A 25,158-nucleotide genomic window follows, 5' to 3' on the forward strand; every position below is an offset into this window, starting at 1 on the left:
TGAGGCAGCCATTTTAGGTTCAAGCCCACAGGGCTGGGCCAGCAGTTTGCTGCTAGCATCCAAGGAGGCAATATCCAGCTGAGCTGCTGCTTGTAACAGCTTGGAGGTAAGGGCAGGAGCAATGTGGATGGCAGAAGGCTCCTGGTCCTGGGTATGACTGAAAGCTGCACCCTGCCAGGGAAGGGTGGTCTGGGGGGGCTGTCTGTGGTGGGACAGTCCTCCAAAAATGCCAGGTCAGTTATCTCCCCAGTGAAAGGTGAGGTGGGGCATCTCAAAACCCCAGCCCCCATATCCTGGTGGGTTACCCAGGCTTAGGGACAGGTATGGGGGCCAGACAAACCTTCGGGGACCTGAGCCCCACAGGGGTGAAAGATCCCATAGACCCCAGCGAGGGGACAGAGGTATGGCCTGGATAGAGTGGGGGCAGTATTGTATGTTGGGCCTGCACAGAGTAGGGGATGTCATCACAACCTGAAGGACTATATGTAAACATAGAGTAGAGTAGGGCTGAAGGATGGCCAGAAGGACAGCACATGGGCCAAAACCCCTCTCCTTCCCCAGAGTATATGAATGTAGAAAGTCACCCAATGAGGGGCTAGGGGCAGAATCAGCCCAGTTTTGTAAATTAACTGGTCACCTCTACGATGAGGGTAATGGAAAAGGCCTGAAAGGCTGCACCATGGCCAGCCAAGGAATGAAAGACATGCCTGATGGCCTACAAGAGCTGCTCAAGGAAGCAGATCAGGGTGTATGTGGCCCAGTGAGGGGCAGTGTGTAGGAGTCCTGGTGAGAGAGACCAGAGTGGTTGAAGCCTCAGTGAGAGGAGCAGTACGAGTGAGGCTCAGAACAAGGCAGCATGAGAGAGGCCTAACAATGAACTGAATTTGGCCCGGCCTCAGGCCAGAGCTGTAGTAATAAACTGGATGCCATCTATGAGATATGGTACACAATGAGGGGAGGTAGGAGTTGTGTACAGCACCCCCTGGTATCGGGGCATTAAAATGGACAGCCTCCTGTATTTATGCAGCAGTTTGGGAAAAAGCAAAGTCGTGGCAGGAGAGACTGTGCAGACTGCCCTACTTAGACAGGTGGGCGGGCCAACATAAGATCCCAGCCCCAAGATGGATTGCCCCCCGTCATAATATTTATTTAAATAAATTGCATAAATAGTCCTTGAATTAATGTCACATGTATATATATGCATACTTATGAAGGAAGTGGTTCAAAGATAAGTGACAAGAATTACTAGAGGTGTGAAAAAACATGCATATGAAAACAGGTTTAAAAGCTTTGAACTAGTTATTTATAGAGGAGGTAAAAATGCAGCATATACTAAAAATAGAAATAAAAATGGTACAGAAGGGGTAGATAAGACATCTTTTCTCCAAGTAGAAAAAAAAGAAGACACCATCCAATCAACTAAAAATGAGAAAATTTAAACCAGTAAAAGGAAATACATTTTCCACAAAATGCACGTGTGCCTATGGAATTCATTGGCACAAGGTACATTTAAATATAAGGACTGAGCCGTTTTCAGGAAAGGTCTGGATACTTCTGGGAAAAGAAGACTATACAGATTAGAGTACTTACAAGATTATCAAAGGTTTTGGAAGTGTTATATACTCTCACACTTCAGAATATAAGCCAGACTACATGTAGTGTGGAAAAAACCTGCCCTAAGGGAACATTATCCAATACATGTTTATGGCAGCATTCAAACACATTTCTTTTAAGCAGCTGGTTCAGGACACTTTCAAAGCACGATAGTAGATGGGAGATGGCATGAAATCTATTCCCAGGCTATGTAGACTTTGTTCTAAGTATAAGTAGCCCTAGAATTCATGGCCTCCTGGTTCCTAACAGAGTGTACTTCTACTAAACATAAGTATATTTTGATGGGGGTGAGCAGGAGGAGAATAATCTTTCTCCTCCTTTTCCGCTCAGTTTTGTGTATGTCCTGAGTATGATTTGCTCTACATATAAAATTTTGTAGGAAAATGTTACTTGTTGATGCACAGAACATAAAAATCTTGGTGCATGCCACCAAAAACTGAGCACTCCAATGTAAACGTCAGAGTGATGGTAATTTTGACAGCTTCTAATGTAGCCAGATCTGAACAGAGGACAGATTATTACCCTAATAAATGTTAAGGCCCCATACAAACCAGGGAGGCTTTATGTCACTTCAAAAACCAGACCACTAAATGGAAATCTATAATTATATGGATTATGATAATATAAGGTGCATACAGACGTTCCCAGGACCCAATTCTATGATTCCATGTCTTACTTTCAGCTGTACAATCATAGATTGGGTCCTGATTGAGCAGATATCTGCCAATGCTGGGAGCCACACCACAAATGTAATCTAAGTAAGTTGGGGTGGGGGAAGGGGCAGACAGGATTGGGGGAAGGGGGTAGTATGTCCTCAGGAGAGTTTGGCAAATCCAGGCAAGGGGAGTTGGTCGAATTGGGGAAGGGGCTGTGGGGTCCAGGAGGAGGGTCGGTGTTTCTGGCAGGGAAGCAGCATGTTTGTCCAGGATAGAGAGATATTGGGAGGCTAAAAGTAGTCCAATCAGGGAGGAAAGGAGTAGGAACAGCACAGCCTCAGGGCTGGGGCAAGTGGCTAGGCTTTCCTATCCATAGGACTTTACTCCAAATGTGTGCAGACATTTGATAGATCAGGCTGACCTATGCCAAATATAACTTAGTGCACTTCCTCAGGTGAACTAAGTTGGATAGAACCAGCCATTTTTTTTTGTCCACTCCAACTTCCCTGAATGTTTGTACAGATCAACTTTCAGGTTGACCTAACCCTAGTTAAGCTAAGCAGGGTTAAGTTGCTCTAAGTCTAATGGCTGCACATACCCATAAGCTATATTTTTTTAAAGATAAAATTACGAAAAATGGAGTGTACCACCATTGAGGAAAAACAGTCAAAGAGTAGTTCATAGATTCATAGATGTATGGTTGGAGAGGACCTGAGCAGATCATCAAATCTCACCCCCTGCCATGGGCAGGAATGAATACTGGCCTCATATGACCCTAGCTAGTTAGTAATCAAGTCTCCTTTTAAAGACCCCTAAGATAGAAGCCAGCACCACTTCCCTTGGAAGCTGGTTCCAGATCCTGGCTGCCCTAACTGTGAGGTAGTGCCTCCTGATGTCTAACCTGAACCTACTGTCAATCAGCTTGTGGCCATTATTCCGTGTTGCTCCGGGAGGCGCTCGGGGGAACAGCATCTGACCATTCCCCTCTGGTCCTCCTGGTAAGTTTATAGACTGCCACTAGATCCCCTCTCAGCCTTCTCTTGTGGAAGCTGAACAGGTCCAGGTCCCTTAGCCTCTCTTCATAGGGCCTGCCCTGCTGCCCCCTGATCATGTGAGTGGACCTTCTCTGGACCCTCTTAATGCTGTCCACCTGAAGTGCAGCACCCAGAACTAGATGCAGTACTCCAGCTGGGCCCTGACCAGTGTCTCATAGAGGGGGAGGATCACCTCCTTGGACCTGCTCGTGATGCATCTATGGATACATAACAAGGTGCAATTAGCCATGCTGACCACGTCTTCACATTGGCAGCCCATGTTCATACTAGAGTCAATAATGACTCCAAGATCTCTTTCTGCTACTGTGCTTTAAAGAAGGGAGTTCCCCAGCCTAAAGGCATGCTGCTGGTTCTTCCTGTCCAAGTGCAGTACTCTGCATTTGTCAGTATTGAATTCCATCCTATTTACATTTGTCCAACCCTGTAACCTATCCAAGTCCAGTTGTATTCTGTCCCACGCTTCTAGCATGCTCATCTTACCCCAAATCTTGGTGTCATCAGTGAATTTGAACAGGGTGCTTTTCACCTCCTTGTCCAAGTCAGTAATAAAAAAATTGAACAGTACAGGCCCGAGGACCAAGCCCTGGGGGATTCCCATCCACCACTACTTTCTGGGTGCAGCCCCTAGCCAATTTGTGATCCATCTTACTGTGTAGGCATCAGTGCCACAGTCACCTAGCTTTTTCATGAGAATGGAGTGGGAGACAGTGTCAAGGGCCTTCCTAAAGTCCCAAAAGACTAGGTCTACCACAACACCTGCATCCAGTGATTTTGTGACCTGATCGTAGAAGGCTATCAGGTTGGTCTGACAGGACCTGCCCTTAATGAACCCATGCTGGTTGCCCTTGAGAATCCTTCCCCCTGCTGGCCCCTCCCAGATGTGCTTCTGGATAATTTTTTCAAAGAGCCTCCCCAGGACCGAAGTAAGACTAACGGGCCTATAGTTGCCTGGGTCTTCCCTCCTCCCTTTTTTGATGATGGGAACCATTTTGACCTTCTTCCAGTCTTCTGGCACCTGACCAGTGCACCATGAATGCTCGTAAAGCCGTGCCAGGGGCCCCATGATGACCCCTGCCAATTCCCTTGGCACTCTAGGGTGGAGAGCATCTGGACTTTCTGATTTGAACATGTCCAGCTCCTTCAGAAGTTCCCTAACTCAGTCCTCCCTGACCCTAGGCCTAGTGGAGTCACTCCTGAATCTCGGTGGAGGAGAAGTCCTGGTCCCTGCTCAGAAAAATGGAGGAAAAGAATTTGTTAAAAAGTTCTGCTTTTTCACTTCTTTTTACTCCCTATGTATTTAAAAAAGGACTTTTTGTTGTTCTTGATCTTTGTTGCTAGCCCTAGTTCCATCTCTGCCTTAGCCTTCCTAACAGCCTCCCTACAGACTCTTGCTATGGAGGTATAATCCTCTTTGGTGATAGCCCCCCAACCTTCCACTGGATGTATGCCCCCTTTTTGGCTTTCAGACATTCCTGAATACCTTTGGTGAGCCGAGGGGGCTTTTGAGCACTCTTGCCCCCTTTGACTCACGTTGGGACTGTCAACCCTTGGGCTCAGAGGATCGTCTCCTTAAGGAACGACCACTCATCTCAGACACCTAGTTCCCCTACTCTCCAGGACTGCAATGCCTCTCCTACCAATCCCCTCAACTCACTGAAGTAGTCCCTCCTGAAGTCAAGGGCTACTGCCTTGCTGCAGGCCCTTGACACCCTGCTCTGGATGATGAATTCCAGTAGGTGACAATCGCTATCACCCAGGTGGTTGAAGACCTGGAGTCCCCTCACCAAGTCATCGCCTGTGGCCAGGACCAGGTCTAGCAGGGCATTCCCTCTGGTGGGACTGTGCACCTCCTGGGTTAGGTGGAGTTCTTGTATCTCAGCAAAGAACCTATGTGAGCAGTCAGACATGGCCTAGTTATCCATAGCTTGCTGTGAAACTGTAGATGATCACAAACTAAATGCAAGTTGATGTGGTGTTTATGCAAAAAAACAAATATAATTCTGGGATGCATTAACAGGCAGGTCAAAGGTAAAACTTGGTGGGATAATATTTTTTTTTTTTTTTTTTTACTCAGCTGGAGTACTATATCCAGTTTGGGGGAACCACACTGTAAAAAGATGTAGACATATCCAGAGTGCAGTACAACAAATGTGGGACATGTTTAAGGAAACATGACTTGTGAGGAAAGCTTAGAGGAACAGGGTTTATTTAGCCTACAAAGAGAGAACTGACTGGCTAAATACGGTCAAAAAGCCCAAGGCTGAATCGATTAATTCTTTGCAGGTTAGTTTAATCTGCAAAGATTAAACTGAGAAACAAATAGATACACATTAACCTTTGATTTAGGAAAGTCATAGATTCATGGATTCATAGATTCATAAATGCTGGAGTTGGAAGGGACATCAATGGATCATTGAGTCTGACCCCCTGCCAGTGGCAGGGAAAAAGTACTAGGGTCAGATGACCCCAGCCAGGTGCTTGTCCAGTCTCCTCTTGAAAACCCCCAAGGAAGGGGAGAGCACCATCTCCCTTGGAAACCCGTTTCAGATTCTGGCAACCCTTACCGTGAAGTTCTTTCTGATGTCCAACCTAAATCTACTCTACATCAGCTTGTGGCCATTGTTTCTGGTTATTCCAAGGGGTGGTCTGGTAAACAGAGCCTCTCCTATTCCCTACTGCACGCCCCCCACCCACCCCCCGCCTGTTAATCAGTGAATACTGCCACAAGATCCCCCCTCAGTCTTCTCTTGTGGAGGCTGAAAAGTTCCAGGTCCCTCAGCCTTTCCTCATAAGGCCTCTAACCATATAAGTGGCCCTCTTCTGGACCCTCTCAAGGTTGTCCATGGCCTTCTTGAATTGCGGCACCCAGAACTGGATTCAGTAATCTAGCTGCAGCCTGACCGGTACTGCATAGAGGGGGAGCATCACCTCCCTGGATCTGTTTGTGATTAATGCATGACAAAGTGTGGTTAGCTCCGCTAATTACTTCATCACATTGATGAGTCATATTCATCTTGGAGTCAACAACAACTCTGAGATCTCTTTCTGCCACTGCGTTGCTGAGAATATCATCCCCCAGTTTATAGGTATGCTGGTGATTCCCTCTCCCTAGGTGCAGCACCTTGCTCTTGTCCTTGTTGAACTGCATCCTGTTGTTCTCTGCCTACTTTTCTAACCTCTCCAGGTCCACCTGGATTTGGTTTCTTCCCATCAGTGTGTTTGCTTTGCCCCACAGTTTGGTGTCATCTGTGTATTTGGACAGAGAGCTTTGCATGCCCTCATCCAGGTCGCTGATGAAGATATTGAACAGCACTGGCCCAAAGACCAAGCCTTGGAGGACCCCACTGCCCACATCTTTTGAGATCAATACCAACCCATCCACCACCACTCTCTATGACCCTTAAGCATTTAGTGACCCCGTCATAGAAAGAAATAAGGTTAGTCAGGTAGGAACTACCTGCTATGAACCGATGCTGGTTGCCCTTCAGCATTATATTACCCACTAGACTGCTACAAATGTGATCCTTGATAATTTTTTAAGGGTTTTCCCAAGGATAAAGGTGAGACTAACCAGTCTACAGTTACCTAGATCCTCCTTCCTCCCCTTCTTGAAAATAGGGACCACATTGGCCCTTTTCCAGTCCTCTGGGACCTCACTTGAGCACCATGAATACTCAAACAGTCATGCCAGTGGCTCTGCTATGACACTGGCTAAATCTTTCATCACCCTTGGATGGAGCTCATCTGGCCCCACTGATTTAAACACATTCAGCCCCTCCAAGTGTCTCTTTACCAGGTTGGCACTGACAGTTGGTGGGCTGGTGTTTCTCCTGCTTCTGTCAGTAATGCATTTCGGAGATATATCTAGATCCAAGTTCTAGAATATAGAGGGGGAAAGCTCATTGAAGAGCTATACTTTGGTCCTCCTTTCTGTCACCAGCTGCCCTTGTCTATCTGTAGGGGGTCCTATGCTGCCCTGTGCTTTCTTTTTGCTCCCTATATATCTGAAGAAGGACTTTTTGTTGTTCTTAATTTTTGTAGCCAGCCTGAATTCTAACACTGCTTTGACCTTCCTAATTGATTCCCTGCAAATGTGAACCTGGGTAGCTACCTCCTGCTTTCACAGCCTGAATGCTCCTTTTTTTGCCCTTAGGCTTTCCTGAATTTTCCTGTTTAGCCAGGAGGGTTTTCTGACCCCTTTGAAGCCACATGCCTACAGTGGCTCAGACCAGAAGCCAGGGGGTGCTAAAGCACAACTCTCTGACACTTCCTTTCTGGGATTTGCAGTCCAGCATCACAGAAGCAGGACTCTGCAGGGTTGTTTATCACTTCCTCTTCCTGCTTCCAGGTGCCTCTAGGAGTTGTAGCCCACAATCACAGCCAGCAGTAATTTGCAGTAAGTTTAGCAGGGCAGAGCAGCTCTGTACTTGGAGAAAGGGGTTTAACCAGGGGAACGAGGGGTTAACCCCCCCCATACACACCCCTCTGGCCCCAGACTGAGTTTGCAGGGAGGGGGAAGTCTTCTTCCCCCCCACAACCCTTTCCTGCTAGATTAGAAAGCACAGTCCAATTGGTTTATGTATGACATCTGTACCTAGCCATGGAGAGGAGACATGAAAAGTCTTCTAGTGTGTAAAAAGGTTACTATAAAGTGAACTCTGATCAGTTTCTCTCATTAGCCACAGAAAGTGGGACAATAAGTAGCCAGCTTAATTTTCAGAAAGGAAGATTTAAGTTAGATATTAGGAAACATATTTTTCCTACAGGGATAATTAAGTAGTAGAAAACGTTACTTGCAGAGGCTGTGGAAAGGCCATCCTTAAAGATTTTAAAGAAATGGGTAGACAGCCTCCTTGCTCCTCCCTCAGAGGACTAGCAGATATTTTGCACTTCCTTCCTTCTCTACATCTCTATAATACATATGTGCCACTGTTCCTCCCCCATGCAATGCTATATGAGATTGGTCCTACTTCACATTTACTTTGATATTTGTAGTATTTCTATATATTTTTTTTTTTTATATTATTATCAGTTATTCCCTGCATATAATAGTTTAGGAGTGGGAAGTAGTTTCTGAACTAACTAATTTTCCTGGAATACATAATACCTTCAGTTGTGCCATTTCATTTATTTAGCCTTGACTCAGAAATATTAAGGTCATTATGTCTAAGTCATCTCAGGATACTGGACATGATTATTTATCTTCTTAAGAGAGTGTTTTAAGCAGTGAAACTGATGTTATTAATCAGAATAGAAGTAGGAAGATGCTATATTGTAAAACATCTGCCAGCTTCTCTCTCAGCAGAAAGGGTAGAGTTTACTATAAACACTTTTTCTTGATGGCTGAGAGAGAAGCTGGCAGCTATTTTTCAAGACAGCCTTTTCATGAGAAAGGCAGTTCAAGGCAAAATCTCTCTCTCTTTCTCTTATTTAATTTTTTCGTTTGTTTTTCATTGTGGTATGTGAGTGTGGTATGTGAGAAAATATGGTATATTTTCACTGTGGTCTTACTTAAGTCAAGCTCCTTTCAAGCTGAGACAGCATTCTGAATCTCCTAGTTTCATAACAGTGACACACTATTCCCAGTTACCTTGAAAACACCTAAGAAGTCAAAAAGCTAGTATTTGGTTTTAGGAAAGGTAATTTTAATTAGGAAAGTTCAAAAAGTTAAATCCTGATCCACTTGCCAGTATCCTTAACTAATGAAGATGGAAACCTGTGACTAATGAACACAAAGGGCATGTCCACACTTGCAAGTGGTGCAAATTTGAGCCGGGGCTTTTTGCCTCAGTGCACATGCTCAGACATGCACTTTGTTGTGGAGCAAATTGTGCCACTAGGGGCAAAATAACCCTGCCTGGCTTCTTCTGGATCTGCAGCCAGGGGGACGGGGAGCGAGAGCCCAGGGTCAGCACCCATGCTGTCCCCAACAGTATAAAAAGCTGCCCTGGCAAGTAGCTCTGCTACTCGCTCTCAAGAGCTTCTGGGGCCCAGCCAATTGGTACCTGGGGACAATACCCCTTGTGCCAGCAGGACTGCTGAAGCAGCCCTGAGAGTTCCCTGCACCCTTTACTCACTGCAGCAGTCTGGCAGTGGGGGCTGCTGCCTGGCTGTGACCTGCTGCACAGCTGCCAGACCTGGATGGGGACTGCACAGACAGTAGAGGCATCTGCCCCTTTGGGCCAGTTGCCAGTGGACTGTGGTTGCAGGGTTGGCCTCTGTGCGGCACTACTGCCATCTGGGCAGCTATTGCCCTGGACATATTCTGGGTGTCGTGGCCTGCTTTGAACTGTCAAAGCATGTCCTCCTGGCCCCATTGTTTTGTGGGGTTTTTTTGTTTTGGTAAAGGGATATTTGTTTTCTGTAAGTCGTCATTAGGGAATCATTGTAAGAACCTTGATAATCTTCTGGATGCTGGTGTTCATAGAGCTGTTCCTAGCATTGCTTCAGACATTAGTTAGGCATTTACTACACACAATGATTTTTGCAGTTAAGAAAACACTGCTTAGATAACCCTAGCTTTTCATGACAAAATCATTTGACACAGCTCCATTATATGACCTATGGGGCTCCTGACAACTAAATATACTACGAAGTGAAAACAGTTTAGAACATTCTATAGATTATAGCCCTTGTTCAGATATCATATTGCTTTACATTTTTCAATTTTTTGGCACATGGATAGTGGTAGTGCTACTGAAATAACATAGACTGTCATTTTTGTCACCATCCCTAAAGCAGTCATTTGAGAAATCAGGAAGCAGATGTTTGATGGAGAGTACAGTTGGCATTACCTAAAATCCCCCTTCTTTCATGTATAAACAAGCTTCTCAGAACCTCCTTGTATGATCTGTTTCCATATAAGAGTTAGTTTTATCAATGTTTTACCAGTGATAGCAATTGTACAGCTGGGAAACAAATCCACATCTCTTGAATCCTGGTATAGCCCTTTGACCATTTTTTTCATATTGCTCATGCTTTTGTAATTCATTTTTTATCTGATAGACTAGAGCTGCATCTAGTTAAATCATCCATCTAGAAGGACCAGATACAGTAGAGTAACTCCTATATACCAACAGCCCAAAATATAGTCTTTGCCAGTGTCCAGGACTAGATGTGTTCAAGCAAAGTTTAAGAATCTACATAATGGACATTGATAGCCTTAATTTAGCTTTAAGCTTTGTTCGTGTGTGTTTGAGTCTAATCCTCAGTTTTATTTTAAAACTGAGGGTTGTTTTTCCTCTGAAATATTTAGCTTTGAGGCATCCAACCTAAACTCATTGGTGTAATTATCATCTTTGCACACTTCATTTTTTCACATTTTCATTTGATCCATGGTTGCAGATTGAGATGTCCAGAAACCCATATTGTCATAGTGAAAAGGAATAGTTCCTTGTAACTTACATTGTTTAGTGAAATAAAAAAATATGTAGTAAATGCAATATTATTGATTATTTTCTGGAATCTGTGTAATCTGATGAGACAGCTTTTACTGCAGTATGGCCAAAGCCTCTGCAGGTCACATGAGAGACAACAGAAGCACCCTGGGGAATTCTTACATCACTATACATCATTCAGGATGTGCTAAATACAGTGTTAAAGCCTTATTGAATTTGAGTTTGATCCCACAGAGATTTAACACTCTGTTCTCAGTCCAGAAAATATTTACGTTAGTGTTTAAAGGTGCCTATACATGAGCGCAGAGGCTCTCCAATGCACTGTAATTACTCCAGTCTCATATATCAATGTCCCTGTGCTTCAAAATGGTGGTGGGGGTGCTTGAATTAAAGCTCATTGAATAAACTTTACTTCAAATACCCGTGTTGCCATTTGGAAGCATAGGGATGCTGATACACGAGACACTACAGAACTTTAATTAAAGCGACTCTCGGAGCCACTCTAATTAAAGCACCACCCTTCACAAACTGCAGAGCACATGTAAAAGTTCCCTATATGTCTGAGGAGTCTTATTGAAGACACTGGGGCTACTTACAGGTTCAACATTAAACATCTGCTTTTGTGTTTGCTGGATTGGAGCTCATCACCTTGGAGGACTGAGTAAATAGCAATATATCTGAATACTATTTGAATGTCATTGTCTTTTGGGTAGCACATTCAGACACAGGATAGTGGGCATATGTGCAAATCTATTTGGTTGGTAAAGACATAATGTGGAGCTTTATACTTTGTGATCACTTGTCCACCATTGGCTGAATCAACAAGGAAAGACTTAAAAGGAAATAGCAATGCATCTTCCATGGTAAGAACTGGGGGAGGCCACAAAGGATGAGTCTGGAACCAGATCTGGATCTGAATTTTCACAGCACTTGGAAATGTGCTTCTAGTACTCCTGTCTTTTGAGGCTCTATTGAGGCCTCTAATTACATGCCCCAAATGTATCGGTGACATCACAAGAAACTTGAAACACTGTGACTCATTTGCCTGAGGTAGTAGTGAGAGAAACTAGCTTTAACACAAGATTCCTGTCATCTTGGGAAACCTGCCAAATTGATCAGGTTAGGGAGGCCTGGATTCATCTATCTTAGAGACTTTCTCTACAAGGCACCTTCTGTGTAAAATGAAATCTATCTGATGACATTTTATTCTAGAAAGTGCCATCTATCCAAAGTAAATGAACCATTTCTTTGTAATCTATTTGGTTCATCTCCAGGACATGAAAGTACACCTTGTAAATGGTAATATTACTGAAAACATCTTATTGTGTCAGAACTTTTGCATTCACTCTTGCGTGTTTCTGATGTGAATGCCACTGAGTCCAATTTCTTGAAAATTATGAAGCCTCTGTTTTCCATTTAGAACCTGTTATTATCAGCAGTCTTTTTTATGTCTTTTTTAGAAAAAAAGCATAAGGGAAAATGCAAATGAAACTGAGAAGTATGCATTGCAGTGGAGTTTGCTAGATTTGTTTTAAGAAGGAATACAATAGAAAACACTCTTACAGGCTTTTGATACTGGAATTAATTTGACTAAATCCATAGACAATGTAGTTATACGCTGGAATGATCATCTGAAATTCCTAGTTTCAAGGAATTCTTAGTTTCCATCTGTTTGAGCTGGAACCTGATACACCCTTATATATTATTAATATTAAGCTAAAGAGGAGAAAAACAATTTAAAGTCAGAATATCAGCTTGTTCTCATTAAGCAAATGTCATAGAGTACATAGGGTATACAATAGTTCTGCCTCACCCATATAGTTTGTCTTTTGTTTCCTTTGTCTTCTGTTATCTGAATCATAGATTGTGAGCTCTCTTGGGCAGGAACTGCTTGTGTGTTATTTGGGGGTGTAGCCACTGCTAAATGGGGCACCAATATCGGCTGCTTAGGTATTATTTCAGTAGAAGGTAATAAAATAATAACAAGGAAGGAAAAACTTTTAAATGTTCTTTTGGGTCATTATTCAGCTGTGCTATGGCTATGCATTTTTTAGTGAATGAGCTATCAGTTGTGTCTATTCAGTACTGCCTTAACAGTAATTTGGCCTGAGAGGGAGACAGCCTTTTCCTGAAGGGGCAAAACCCTGCCTTTCCTCCCCCAATTCTCCCACCCCACAAATATCTCAGCACACTGTGGTGCTCACATTTCCATCATCCATTTGACAGATACAATATTTCATAGATTTCATAGACATTAGGGCTGGAAGGGACCTCAGAAGATCATCGAGTCCAGCCCCCTGCCCAAAGGGCAGGAAGTCAGCTGGGGTCATACGGTCCCAGCAAGATACGCATCCAATTTACTCTTGAAGGCGTTCAAAGTGGGTGTTTGTACCACCTCCGATGGCAGGCTGTTCCAGACCTTGGGAGCTGATCCTCTAATGTCTCTGTTCAACTTGGGATGTAGGAAGAGGATGCAAAACATGGTTACTATATTGGGGCAATAAACACCCTCAATGATGTAAAGAAAAATAAGTCCTTTTGTTTCCCCAAATGCAGAGACTGTGACTGTGTTTAATTCTTGAGTCGCAGGTTCAAAAGGAAGTGAAAGCAAAATGTGACTAGAATTCATGCCAATTCATTCTATTATGAATCAATTCTAGCTGCAGATCTGAGTTCTTCAGAGATTAGTGCAAGTTTAAATAGATTGTTTCCAGGCCTAATATCTCAGAATGAAATTAAGTGAAATTTTTATTTGTTTTCCCATTCAGAAAGCTTCTGTTGAATTTTAGATTTAAAGATCAAAAAACTAATGCAGGAAAGGAGAGACTGAGATACACAAGAGGCAAAGAATTGAGCCTTAAAACACAAAGTGCTGGTTGCAACTGTGAAAATGGGGTAAGGGTCACTCTTGCATAGCATGTTTATGGTAAGGTTTATGCTCATATGTAGAATTTAAGATGTTGAGGAACAATTTCTATCATGTGCTTTAAAGCAGAACTCTTGCGGTATGCATGTGTCAAGAAGATTAAGTGGATCCCACACTCTATATGGCAAATGGGTAACATCTGTATTTCCTGAGAGATTTCCTAAATCAATAATAGACTTTTTCATTCTTTAATATAAACCCATCCCTGTTTCTTTTTTTCCTTTCTGATTTTGTCACAGGGGACTTCTTATCTGCTGGAGTGTTTTCATAAATTGAATAAGTCCACAGCAATAGAGCTCCAAGAAATGAAAGGCAAAATAACATGGCTGCAAAACTACATGCTTAATTTCACAGGCCAGCTCCTCAGTGTGGAGGAAAAAAATGACGCTTTGATGCATCCATTAAACTCACAGGTCTGTATTTTTCTGCCTGAACAATTTGACACCTGTTTATAAAACAATGTTCAACCTCATTTATTTTTTACTTCAGAGGTTATTAAAATAGGGTAAGAATTAAAATGCCACATGGAGACTGCATTATTAATTTTTAAAAATCAAAATCACCAGAAACCTGATCTGGCCTTGCTCTGTTCTGTGCCACTTTTACAGCAAGCTGACTTTTACTAACCCACTTACAATGAAAATTTCAGAATTAGTAGCCAAAGGTCTTTGGAATTCCCACTGATTTCACTGTGGCCAAGATTTTACGTATGCGATTTAAGTACAATTCTGATGAGGTCAAATAACTGCTTAACTTTAATGGGGCCAAGCTTTCTTTGAATCACTTTTATTCAGAAATCCATCTTCCATGGAGAAGCAAATTCCAAATGTGACTCTGCACGTTTAAATATGGCTACCCACCAGAAATGAGTATTGGATACTACTGTTATTATGGCATTTTTCACAATGTGAAATAGCAGATCCTTGGGAGAACGCAGCAGAGCAAGGTCATGTAAATATCCTCCTTTCGTTTAAGTGGGAATGCTTGGCCCCATCGATTTTTTTTTTTTTCTATCTTGTAATTTTACAGAAATGGCTTAGCATCATTTTTCTTTTTAACTCTTGCAGAACCCTTTTGAGTCTAAGATGAATGCCATGGAAAAGCAATTCAACAATGCCACAGAGGCTCTGAGCAACCTTCAAAACCGCCTTGAGGAGGTTAGCTTGCTAATTTACCTGAAATAAAATACAATTTGCAATAGACATTGACTCCTTCTGCCCGGTGTCTTAGGATTTGATTGCACAAACTACTGTAAAAAAATACAAAGTGAAGACAACTATATATCCTGGTTAGAAAGCTACTGGAAGTAACGGCTTCTATATAGGATGTATAAAAATGCAGAAGATAGCAAAGTACTTAAAGAAATACAGAACTCTATGAGCCAAGGTTCAGCTCCCCACAGGAAAATCAGGTACTAACATTCAACACTTCTACCCTTCTCAGCTACAGCCAGGACAAGTAATCTCCTGCTCTCTACTGCTATACACTCTAACCCTACTGTAGATCAAAGAGTTCCCAGGAAGTCCTTTAACTTTACTAGATTTTCCTTTCTAGGACTTGTAATTTTTCCTAGGGAAAATCATAGAATCACAGGCAACTGGTGGGTGGAGGGCATGGGGCAACACGTACCCCCTCCCCAAAATTGGCCCCCAACTTGGCACCACTTGGGATGGGGCAGGTTTTTTGCCATGTGGGCCAGCAGCGTGTTGGAGGCGGCACTAAGTCATGGCACAGCAGTATAGGAGTGGATCCATATCCACTTTTGGTCTGCTCCTGGGCCCACCCATAAATTGTGCCCCCCCAGACTTAGGTGGCACCAGTCACCCCTGCATAGAATCACAGAGTTGGAAGCAGGTTTGTCAACTGTCCATAAATGTATAAGCAGTCAGTAAAAATTCAGGTTTAAAATGCCTGTTTATAACATCCATAAATACATTTAAACCATCCAGAGAAACAATCAAGCTGTAGATGCTTTGTGAAACTCCCTCTCGAAAGAAGCTGGGCCTTACAGCTTGATGGAAGGAGAGCAGTGCCATCTGGTGTCCAACTGGGACTGCAGCACCCTGCAAGAAGCCTTCTCAAAGGTCTTTGTTAGACCTCTTTCCCCACACCTACCCCCACCACCTCCCTCCAGCCATTTGCAGCTGCTGATGCTTCCCATCCTATAATACTTCTGGGTTGCAGATATGCTTCTGGGGGAGGGGAGGAGTCCATGCTCAGACACAGGCAGTGGAGCTGCTAGAGGTAAGGTTGGGTGTGGGCTACATGGTGCAGCTTCGTGGTCAAGACCAGCAGGGTATGGGGATTAGTAGGGGACCCTGGTGGTAAAGGCAGCATGAGGTAAAACTATTGCTGCCATCAAGCAGGTTTTCCAGCCCAAATAGTTTTTTGTTGCAAACTTTTTACTGACAACTGAACTTTTTTTGCTTTTTCAGTATGCTTGGTGTTAAACCCCTACATTTGAACCTAGCCCTTCTAACTGCGGCCTTGCAGCAAAAGAGTTACATTTACATTATGTAAAACAGATATCATTAAAGCATACGTCAGTAAAAAAAAGTTTGGTTGTCATTAAAATTTTGCAGATTGTCAATTAAAAAAAAACCTCTTGGGTTGGTAACCCTGGTTGGAAGGGACCTCAAGGATCAACTCATTCAACCCTCTGAAAAAGTCCTGGATGCATGCTAGACAAATGCTTATCCAGCTTCTTGAATCTTTTCAATGAGGGCAATTCCACAACTTGCTTGGGCAGCTTGTTCCACTGTCCTACTCAGCTGATACTAAGGAATCCCCACCCCCTCCAATTTAATCTAAATTTGCTTTGCTGAAGTTTAAACGCTTTGTTTTGTGTCCTGCCTTTAGTGGCAAGATAGAACAGTTGTTCTCCCTTTTCTTTACGGCAACCTTTCAAATATTTAAAGCCTGCTGCCATGTCTTCTTTTTCTCCAATTTAAACATGCCTACTTTTTTCTTCCCTTCCTTTGTAGCTTGTACTGCAGCTCCTTTATGAACTTTGTTACTTACCTCCAAGTGTACTAAGGCTTAAACTCAGCTCTATTTTCTTTGCCTACCTATACTATCATCTATGCAGAACCTTTATCAAAAGGATAATGGTAGGGGGATCAGGTGTGTTAGTCAAGGAGCAACAGAGCACTTTGCCCATACTGCACAGGAGCAATACTGGCTGTGGAGTATACAGAGCTGTGTGTATATTTCTATGTGTGCGTATCTTCCTGTCCCAGATAAGTCATTGCCTGTACATCCTGCATCAGTTCAGTGTCCTATGCCTAAATCATGTATAGCTCCATTCACAGTTGCATTTATATCCAAATTCCCTTCCCTTGATTCAATACTGAGGAGCTGGAGTATATTGGGAAACAAGGCCCTGTCCCGTGCAGAGTACAAGGGCTGCAATTTCAGCCCTCAGTTTGGCTGATCCACTTGAATTGTGCTTTTGTCCATCATGACATCAACAGAAGCATTTCACTGAATTGCTGCCTTGTTTTCAATCACAGTCAGTGCTCAGTATCACTCTGCATTTTGCATAAGGCATCTTTGAACATATCCCCAGCACAGTCTAACAAAAAGACTGGACTGGGCTGCATAAAGAGCAATGCTACTTACTTTTCCCAGGTTCAGAATCAGCACTATTTAGTTTCAAAGTTTTCACTGAAGTGATCATATTCTCTTTCGCTCAGTCAAAATCACATCTTCAGGTTTGTTTAGTTTAATAATACTTGAAGCAAAGGGTGTATATATAATATATAATACCTGAAGCAAACAATTATCTAGGGGGAAATAATCTTGTCTGGTGGGGAAGCAGGACTGGTGTGGAAAATGTATGCTCTGGCAGAGGATGATTCAGTTCCTATCCAGGGCGTTAACTTACATCTCTGAGTTCTCAGGTACAAGTGAAGGGAGGGGACACGGTGCTGCTTTTTCAGGTGGACCAAATGGTCTGGTCACTCTTCAGAGAAATGAAGTAATCTTAGAACCAAATGTGAATTCAAATCAGTGAGATTATGCAAAAGGATGGTGCTTAGAAAGAACACTAATTTATTATCTTTGTAAAGAAAAATATAAATATTACCAATCTTAATGCGATTTATCATTGGTCCAATCAGGATATATGAATATTAATAGCAATACATTTCTTGTTATATAGCAAAGGGCAAGTTCTGCCTTCAATTACCTATAGAACCCGATTGATTCAAAGGGATATAATTAGTGAGGTCAAAAATGTGGCCTTATCATTTCACATTTTCAGAATGCACAATTCATAGTACATAGAGAAGGCCAAACCCTTATGGACACCTTTAGTGGGAAGTACTACAGTGTTTAACTGGGAAACAAGCACTGCTGCTTACTTTAGGAACAAGGTAGAGACATACTCCTGGGTTAAGTGGAAGTTAGTTGCTTCCACAACAATACCCCACAACACACACACACTCCTGCTCTGAAAAAAAGTCTTCAAAATCCCCAACCCCTACAATCATCAGTCTGCAGATAGAAGTGGGGAGGATTCTGGAGCACAGGGCTAGCATCATTCATTCTTAAACCCTGTCGAAAAGTTGGCAGATAAATGATGCCACTTTGAATCATATCTTTCTATAGGGCCTTGCTTAATAGGGCCTGAGTCCCCTTTGGGATCTGTAGAATCACACAATCCTGGAAAAAAAAAGTGCTGTAAGGGGGCCTCTGGAGGGCAACCCCTTGCTCTCAAGGCAAGATCATTCTGGGTGTGTCCAGCCTGGTCTTAACCTTGTTCCAAAGATGGAAACTTCACAACTTCTGTTAAGCAAACTGATCCATTATCTAAGCACCCCTCAGTTAGAAAGTTTTTCCTAATGTCCCGCCTAAATTTCCCCTGCTGCAATGTACTGCCATTACTTCTTGTTCTGTCCTCGGTCGCCACCATCTATCACCATCTTCTTTATGCTTACCCTTCTTGTATTTTAAGACTGTTACCAAAGCTCCCCTTCTCATCTAAATAATCCCAGTTCTTCCAAGCTTTCCTCATTACTGATGTTTCCTAAACTGCTAATCATCTTTATTCCTATCCATAGGATTCTTTCCAGTTTGCCCCAAACTTTCTTGAAGCTTTAGGTGTCTCCATTGTGTGACTATTTACTAAATTGTTTGGAGTAATTTGATTTATAGTCAGTTGTGAAATTCATATTCCTTAAAGGCCTTATCCAACTGGATACAGAGACCTGGGATGTAAGCAATATAGTTTTAGGCTTGTTTACTGAAATTCTGTTCCTTACTTTGAAGTTTATGTAGAACATATGAAAATACATAAGGGAACTAAATTGTCTTGTCTCCTTTCATAGAAATATCTTCTCATACAAACAGTCTGAGAAACATATCCACACATGTCTGACAACCTGCTAATTTGAAGCTTCTGCTTGTTTGTGCCTTGCTTCCAGCAGAAGGAAGGATTTAGCAGCGCAGTTCCCAAGCTCTGACAGATTGCGCACCACCAATTTAAAATGATACAACATTAAGTACCAGCAGCACAGTTTTTCAGTTCAACCTGAAGTACCACCAGCAAATTTTTGTCATATAAAGTAATTATACTAAAAATTTTGTTAATGCATACCACTGACAGGTTGTCTGCATACCACTGGTGGTACCACAGGTTGGAAAGACAGCCTCCTTTGCAGTTTAGCCAAATCCTAAACAAATATTGTTGAAATAAAAAACTGACTTCACCACTAGATGTCACCGGAATACTAACAATATCTCACAACTCAGCAACTGTAGCCCTTTTACCATTGAAATAAAATGTTCCCAAAACATAGAGATTCAATTCAAGAAAAGGAAAAGGACTTTGTTTCAGTAATTTGCATCTAGAAACACCAAATAAACCAACATTCTAACATGCTGTCCACAATAAAAGACTCGAGATCCTTGTTATATAAAGTTTAGCAATGTGTTGGATCCTCATTGTTGCTTATAATAAGTAGTTCCCATTTTGGCAATCTGAATGAAGAGGCCAGCGATGGACAGGGCCTGGTGATTTATCTTCCCCAGTGGTTGGGACTGAAGAATAGGTTGGGATGCATAAGTGAATACCGAGTAAAAAAGTTTTCAAACCTCAGGAAAACTTTTGAGATGTTGGGTATTTTTCCCCATATAGAATTAAGACAAAATGTCACATCCTGGAAAATTGTTGCAAGCAAGCAAACCAAAGCTAGATTTAGTTTGGCTCACTTGGATCTTGATACTTTTATGTTCTTTTTTTGCTTGTTTTACTGGTATTGGTTTACATTTCCAAATAAAAGTAATTTCAGAGAGTTTCAGAACTTAATTGAAATATTTTCAAAATAAGAAATTCATAGTGTCATAGGAATAGAAGGATACCACTCAGCATCTAATTCCCTGTGATAGCAAGCAATCATGTCATACTAATTACTTTAAGAAACTTATCAAGCTTCATATTAAACTACTTAGTTTTTTGTCCCATTCTTCCAGAACCTCACTCCTTGTTAGAAATGGACTTCTAGCTTCCAGTGTCAAATTATTCATTGATAATTCATGACCCTTTGTTCTTGTGCCACCATTGTCCTTCAGCTTAAAAAGCTATTTTCTTTCCCTTGTCTTTACACCTCTGAGCAATGATATCCCTTCCTGAGTCTTCTTTTTGCTAGGCTGAAGAAGTCAAATTTAGTTCCCCCTCATAAAATGGAGTGAAACTGCTGAAATTCTTTCCTACAAGCAGTTTAGAGTAAATTGGCATTTCTTAATGAAAAATATGTTTAACTGAGACCTTCCCAAGTAGCTGTAGGGCACTCCCTTTGGTAAGGCCACATTTGTTTTGTATTTGAGATAAGCTGAAGAATTTAGGGTCCCACACTGGCAAAATAAAGAGGCCTTATCATAAATGAAAATTGTGCTCAAACTTTTTGGAACTTTCAACCCAGCACCTTCCATGAGCACTTTAGTCACACTGTGGTATACTTATAGCCCACATTTTTTCAAAATAAAAACTGCTGTAACACTGGATTCCTATGCTCACTACCACGGAGACATTTATTTCCAAAGTGTTTGCAAAGAAATAGATTTTGGTTTAGTCTGCTCATCAGGCAGGCAGTTATAAGTACAGTCAGTGTCAGAGTGTAGCATATACCTACAGCCTAATTAATGGCACTCACTATTGAATTCATCTCACCAGGGCTGGAATTGCACAGGAAAGTAGGAATGAGTACTAGTAGTACCAGGTGGATCCCCAATACCCATCCATCAGTAGTACATCTAAGTCTCTCTCTAGGGTTTGGAAGAGGTTACAATTCTTCTGGATGAATGTGGGAAGTGTACTTGAGGAGCTATAAGGAATAATTTTGCACAAATACATTATTGACTCATGAGACAGAAAATATTTTTTCCCTTTATAAAGAAATAATAAATATAGTTATGAACAAAAAGTGTATTGTTTTGCATTATGTGGTGCATTGGCATTGATTAAAATTGCACTGATATAACATATAGCATATCTATTAATGGCTCTTTATTTGACAGGGACTGGACGCAGTGTTTTTACAGATCTCTCAGCTTAAAGACGATTTCTTCTTTATTGAGAGCTTCTTGAATCAGACAGATATGAAAAGCTCAAAGTCCTATGTGTCCACATCTAAACTCTCAAAGAAAACTGAAGAGACACCTGCAACTATCCCTCCAAATATCCAGGCTGATGGTGGGTCAGATATTTTAGTCCAGATTAAGATTTAAATTGATCATTCATATTCACTTGAGGGTTAATTTGAAAAGATAAAGTGAATTTGCAGAAATTGGATTGGATTGAGGTGTACTTGTAAGCACACCCCTTAAATAGAACAATTCACTCTAGTGAAAAAAAGGATGCATCTCAGTGGTGCTGAGAACTGCAAATCCCCATCTGACTTGGAGAATTGGAGTTAGCTCTTGGGATTTGGCACTGAGATTGCACAGTTCATTTTACTTTTGATTCCCTGCCTGGTGCAACTTCTGCCCAAACAACACATGCAAGTTTCCAAGAAGCTAGGAGCAGTGAAAGAGCAGTATAATTATTATATTATATTATAATAATAATAAAAGAAAAGCCCATTGAAATCCATCGAATCAAATATTATAACTTCTGGTCAATGCAAATCCTTACAGATCATACCAGTGTAATTTTGCTATTCTATTCATGGGGGGAAACTTCCTCTCTAGTCTCTGATGGCAATTGCTTTATGGCATGAAACATGGTGTTAAACTATCTGTACCATTATTTTAACTTCCGTAACTACTAATATTATTTGGTGTTTCGCATTTTAAAAGTGTTTTACAGTATTTGAATGAATAACTCCAACCATTATATTTACTGTATGAAAATATGTTTCCTGTTATTGGCTCAAGCTTTACTTCCCTTTATATTAATTAAATCACTCCTTTTTTTTTTATTTTGCAAAAATAAAAATAAATGGCTGATCAGTTTTCACTGCACCCTTTATAAATCTGAATACCTCAATTAAGTCATTGCTATATCTTCCCTTTTCCAGAATAAGTAATCTTCCTTCTGTAGTCTCTTGTATATCAGCCTCAGTAATCATTTTTATCGCCTTCATTTTGGCATTTGGCATCTGCAACTTTTTTTAACCAATCATTAGTATCACATACTTTCTATTTATCAACATACTGGGATTTTTTTTCAATGTCCTATGGAACAACCAAGATGAACTTTGAGTTAATGTAAAGACTTATGACAGTTAGAGATACAGTCTAGGTAGAGGTCTCTGTTGATTGGTTCTTTAGTCCACTGTTGATGCCTGACTTGCAAAAGCTACTTGGTGGCTAATTAAGCATTTTCTGAGTAGGAAAAATATAGAATATTTTATTGAGTTAACAATGACCCAGGAAAAGATTTGTTGAAAAATGCCTAATATCTCTTTTGCAGGAAGCCTTTTAATTTTGTTTCAATGTAAATGAATGCTCAGAATAAAAAATACCTTGTCTCATTTTAGGATTGTAACTGGTTTTACAGATATCTTACATTGCATCCTATTTCAAATACACTTGAACATACTGAGCAAGCAAGTGACACTGATGCTCACATGTCATTGAATAGGAACTATGTTTAACATTTTAATCAGTATGCCAGTCACATCTAAACTGCCAATCTTTTCACATCAATTTGTATGTCATTATTATTAATTAAAGGCAGTTCCTCAGATGGCTTTTTGTGTGGACTGACTTGGGACAAACTTTAGTCCCAAGTCATTCCACACAGTGTTAATGAGCTTTAACACCTACACAGATAAGACATTGGCCTAGTCCTGCTTACTGTGCAGTAATTTACTGCGCGGTAAATTTAAGACAGCACAAATGCATGTGTATACATGCCCACTGATTTGAATTATCTGAGAATTTGCCCCTCTGTTTAAAAGCTCATTTTGCCCACACAATGGGTGAATCACTGCAGAAAACAAAGAGAAGATGTTGCCATTGTACATTGGAAGAAGGCATCATACAACCTAAGAATGTTTATTTAAAATAAATTATGCAATATTTGTCTTTCTGTCTTTGGTAATATAAGTAATGTAATCGTCACATGGTTTCTCATGTAATGAAAGGATCTACTATAATGTTCCCTATAGCACTACTGAAGGATCCAACAGCTCAAGTCCTTCTAGACCATAAGACAGAAACAATGGGGACAGAGACAATGGAGAAGTCCAAAATAAATATCCCGTTTATAAACAAACTTACAGGTGAGATTGTTGGTGTTGGAACATATTATCTGCAACTGAGCAGAATGAACAAATGCTGTACGATTTGTATAGGTTCAGTTTTAAACAATATTCACTAGGGATAAAATTCACTCCTGGACAGAGGGACTGCATAAGGCTTTAAAACAGAACATCCTAATACAACATCAGATTTATGTGGATGTAACTTCTACTTTACACTGGTAAAAGTAAGGTCAAAATCAAATTCTAACTTCGTTATTAGTTTTCATCAGACAAAATTATTCCCATGGCTCTAAATCTTTTATTTGTTCTTTTCTGGACATATATTTGTGGTGAATCATTTATGAGTGGCCAGATATCAACAGAGAAAGCAATATAAGTTCTGACCCTTGATTTTGTTTTCTTCTTTGATTATTGTTGGGAGTTTAGCAGTTATTTCCACTAAGCCGTTCACATTGACTCCCCAGTTAATTACTAATACCGATACTACTGCTTCTACTACTGTTTTCTTGACTAGACATAGTTAATCTGGAACCCTTCAGTCATTACTTTGTACTTGAATATCATCTACTCTCTTGGTGTGTAGATTCCTAGTTTATTTTAGTACTTTCTGGGCACATCCACAAGTTCATTAATGCACCTTTGCTACTGCGCATTAAGTTTAATACCTCTAATATGAGGTACAATCACAGCGTCACATGCAGACACGCCCTCTGTTGTGTTTCATAATCACCTCTGGTCTTAAATTTGCTAAATAATGTTGTGTCACTTGTATATTTGACCTGTTTGATACCTTTCGCTAGGAAATTAATATAGTAAATAATCATCCTACTAAACTGGTTAATGCAAAACTGCATGTGGAGAGGGACACAGGACAATTTCTGACTCCTGAAGGACTGGTTGTTTTATGTCCATAAGCCAAATCATATACTCTGGTCTAAATATCGTACAGCAAAAAAAACTGCTTCAGGAAAGGGAGAAGCTGCCTCTACAGATGCTTTGGGAAACCGCAGTATCTTGTAACCTTTAGAAGTGACTTTCTAGTTTGTACATGCTGATTAGAAAATTCTTTTTCTGTCTCAGGGTCAGAGAAATGGATAATAAGTGTACTTGCTGACTAGGAGCTCAGACTTGGCCCCTTTCCAGATACTCAATACACTCTTTGTATAAATAGGGTCTTTGTAAACGTCCAAAAATGAGATTATCTATCTATCTATCTATCTATCTATCTATCTATCTATCAATAGATCTTATTTTTGGACATTTACAAAGATTTACAAAGATCCTATTTATATGGAAAGTAGAAAGGATTATTTTCATCATGTTCACTTAAGGGCTATATCAATCAGCATCAACCAGTCTGGAGCTTCAGGCTAGAGCTAGCTGAATAACAGTTTTCCTCATTCCATCTGTGTCCTAACCAGTGACATGCAGCTCAAGAGTGGTATTATGGTTATTTGTTAACTGCTAGACAATCATTCAAATGCAACACAATTTAAGAAATAAGGAATAGTTGCCTGAGGCAGCTCTTCAGCTGTTCCAAGCTGCCCTTGGCTTCAGCTGGAACTATGGTCCATTTCTTCTCACCACTGCTATTTGTACAACAGATCTCCCACCTTCACTCCCTTATAAAGTAATAGGTTGGAGTTACATGTTACACTTCGACCATACTAAATCTATGGAATTGTTAAAGTTAGAAGTTAAAGTTAGAATGTGGTGTGAGCAGTCACACATTGAGAGTGAATACCATTTCTTGCCTGCACAGGTCTGACTTGTCACTGTGGCTAGGGACAGACATTCAGA

General features: G+C 41.2%; 1 protein-coding gene across 1 annotated transcript in view; it reads left to right on the top strand.

Moving 5' to 3' along the window:
• Window positions 1–25,158, top strand: part of LOC109309360 — a 58,016-nt gene that overhangs the window by 27,149 nt on the left and 5,709 nt on the right. Inside the window, exons 6-9 of the mRNA XM_019534054.1 lie at window positions 13,888–14,061; window positions 14,716–14,805; window positions 21,167–21,341; window positions 23,263–23,376. Of these exons, the coding sequence (XP_019389599.1) occupies window positions 13,888–14,061; window positions 14,716–14,805; window positions 21,167–21,341; window positions 23,263–23,376 (553 nt within the window). The remainder of the gene's footprint in view (window positions 1–13,887; window positions 14,062–14,715; window positions 14,806–21,166; window positions 21,342–23,262; window positions 23,377–25,158) is intronic.

This window comes from Crocodylus porosus, unplaced genomic scaffold, assembly GCF_001723895.1.
Source record: "Crocodylus porosus isolate Cpor-Errol unplaced genomic scaffold, CroPor_comp1, whole genome shotgun sequence".
NCBI lineage: Eukaryota > Metazoa > Chordata > Crocodylia > Crocodylidae > Crocodylus > Crocodylus porosus.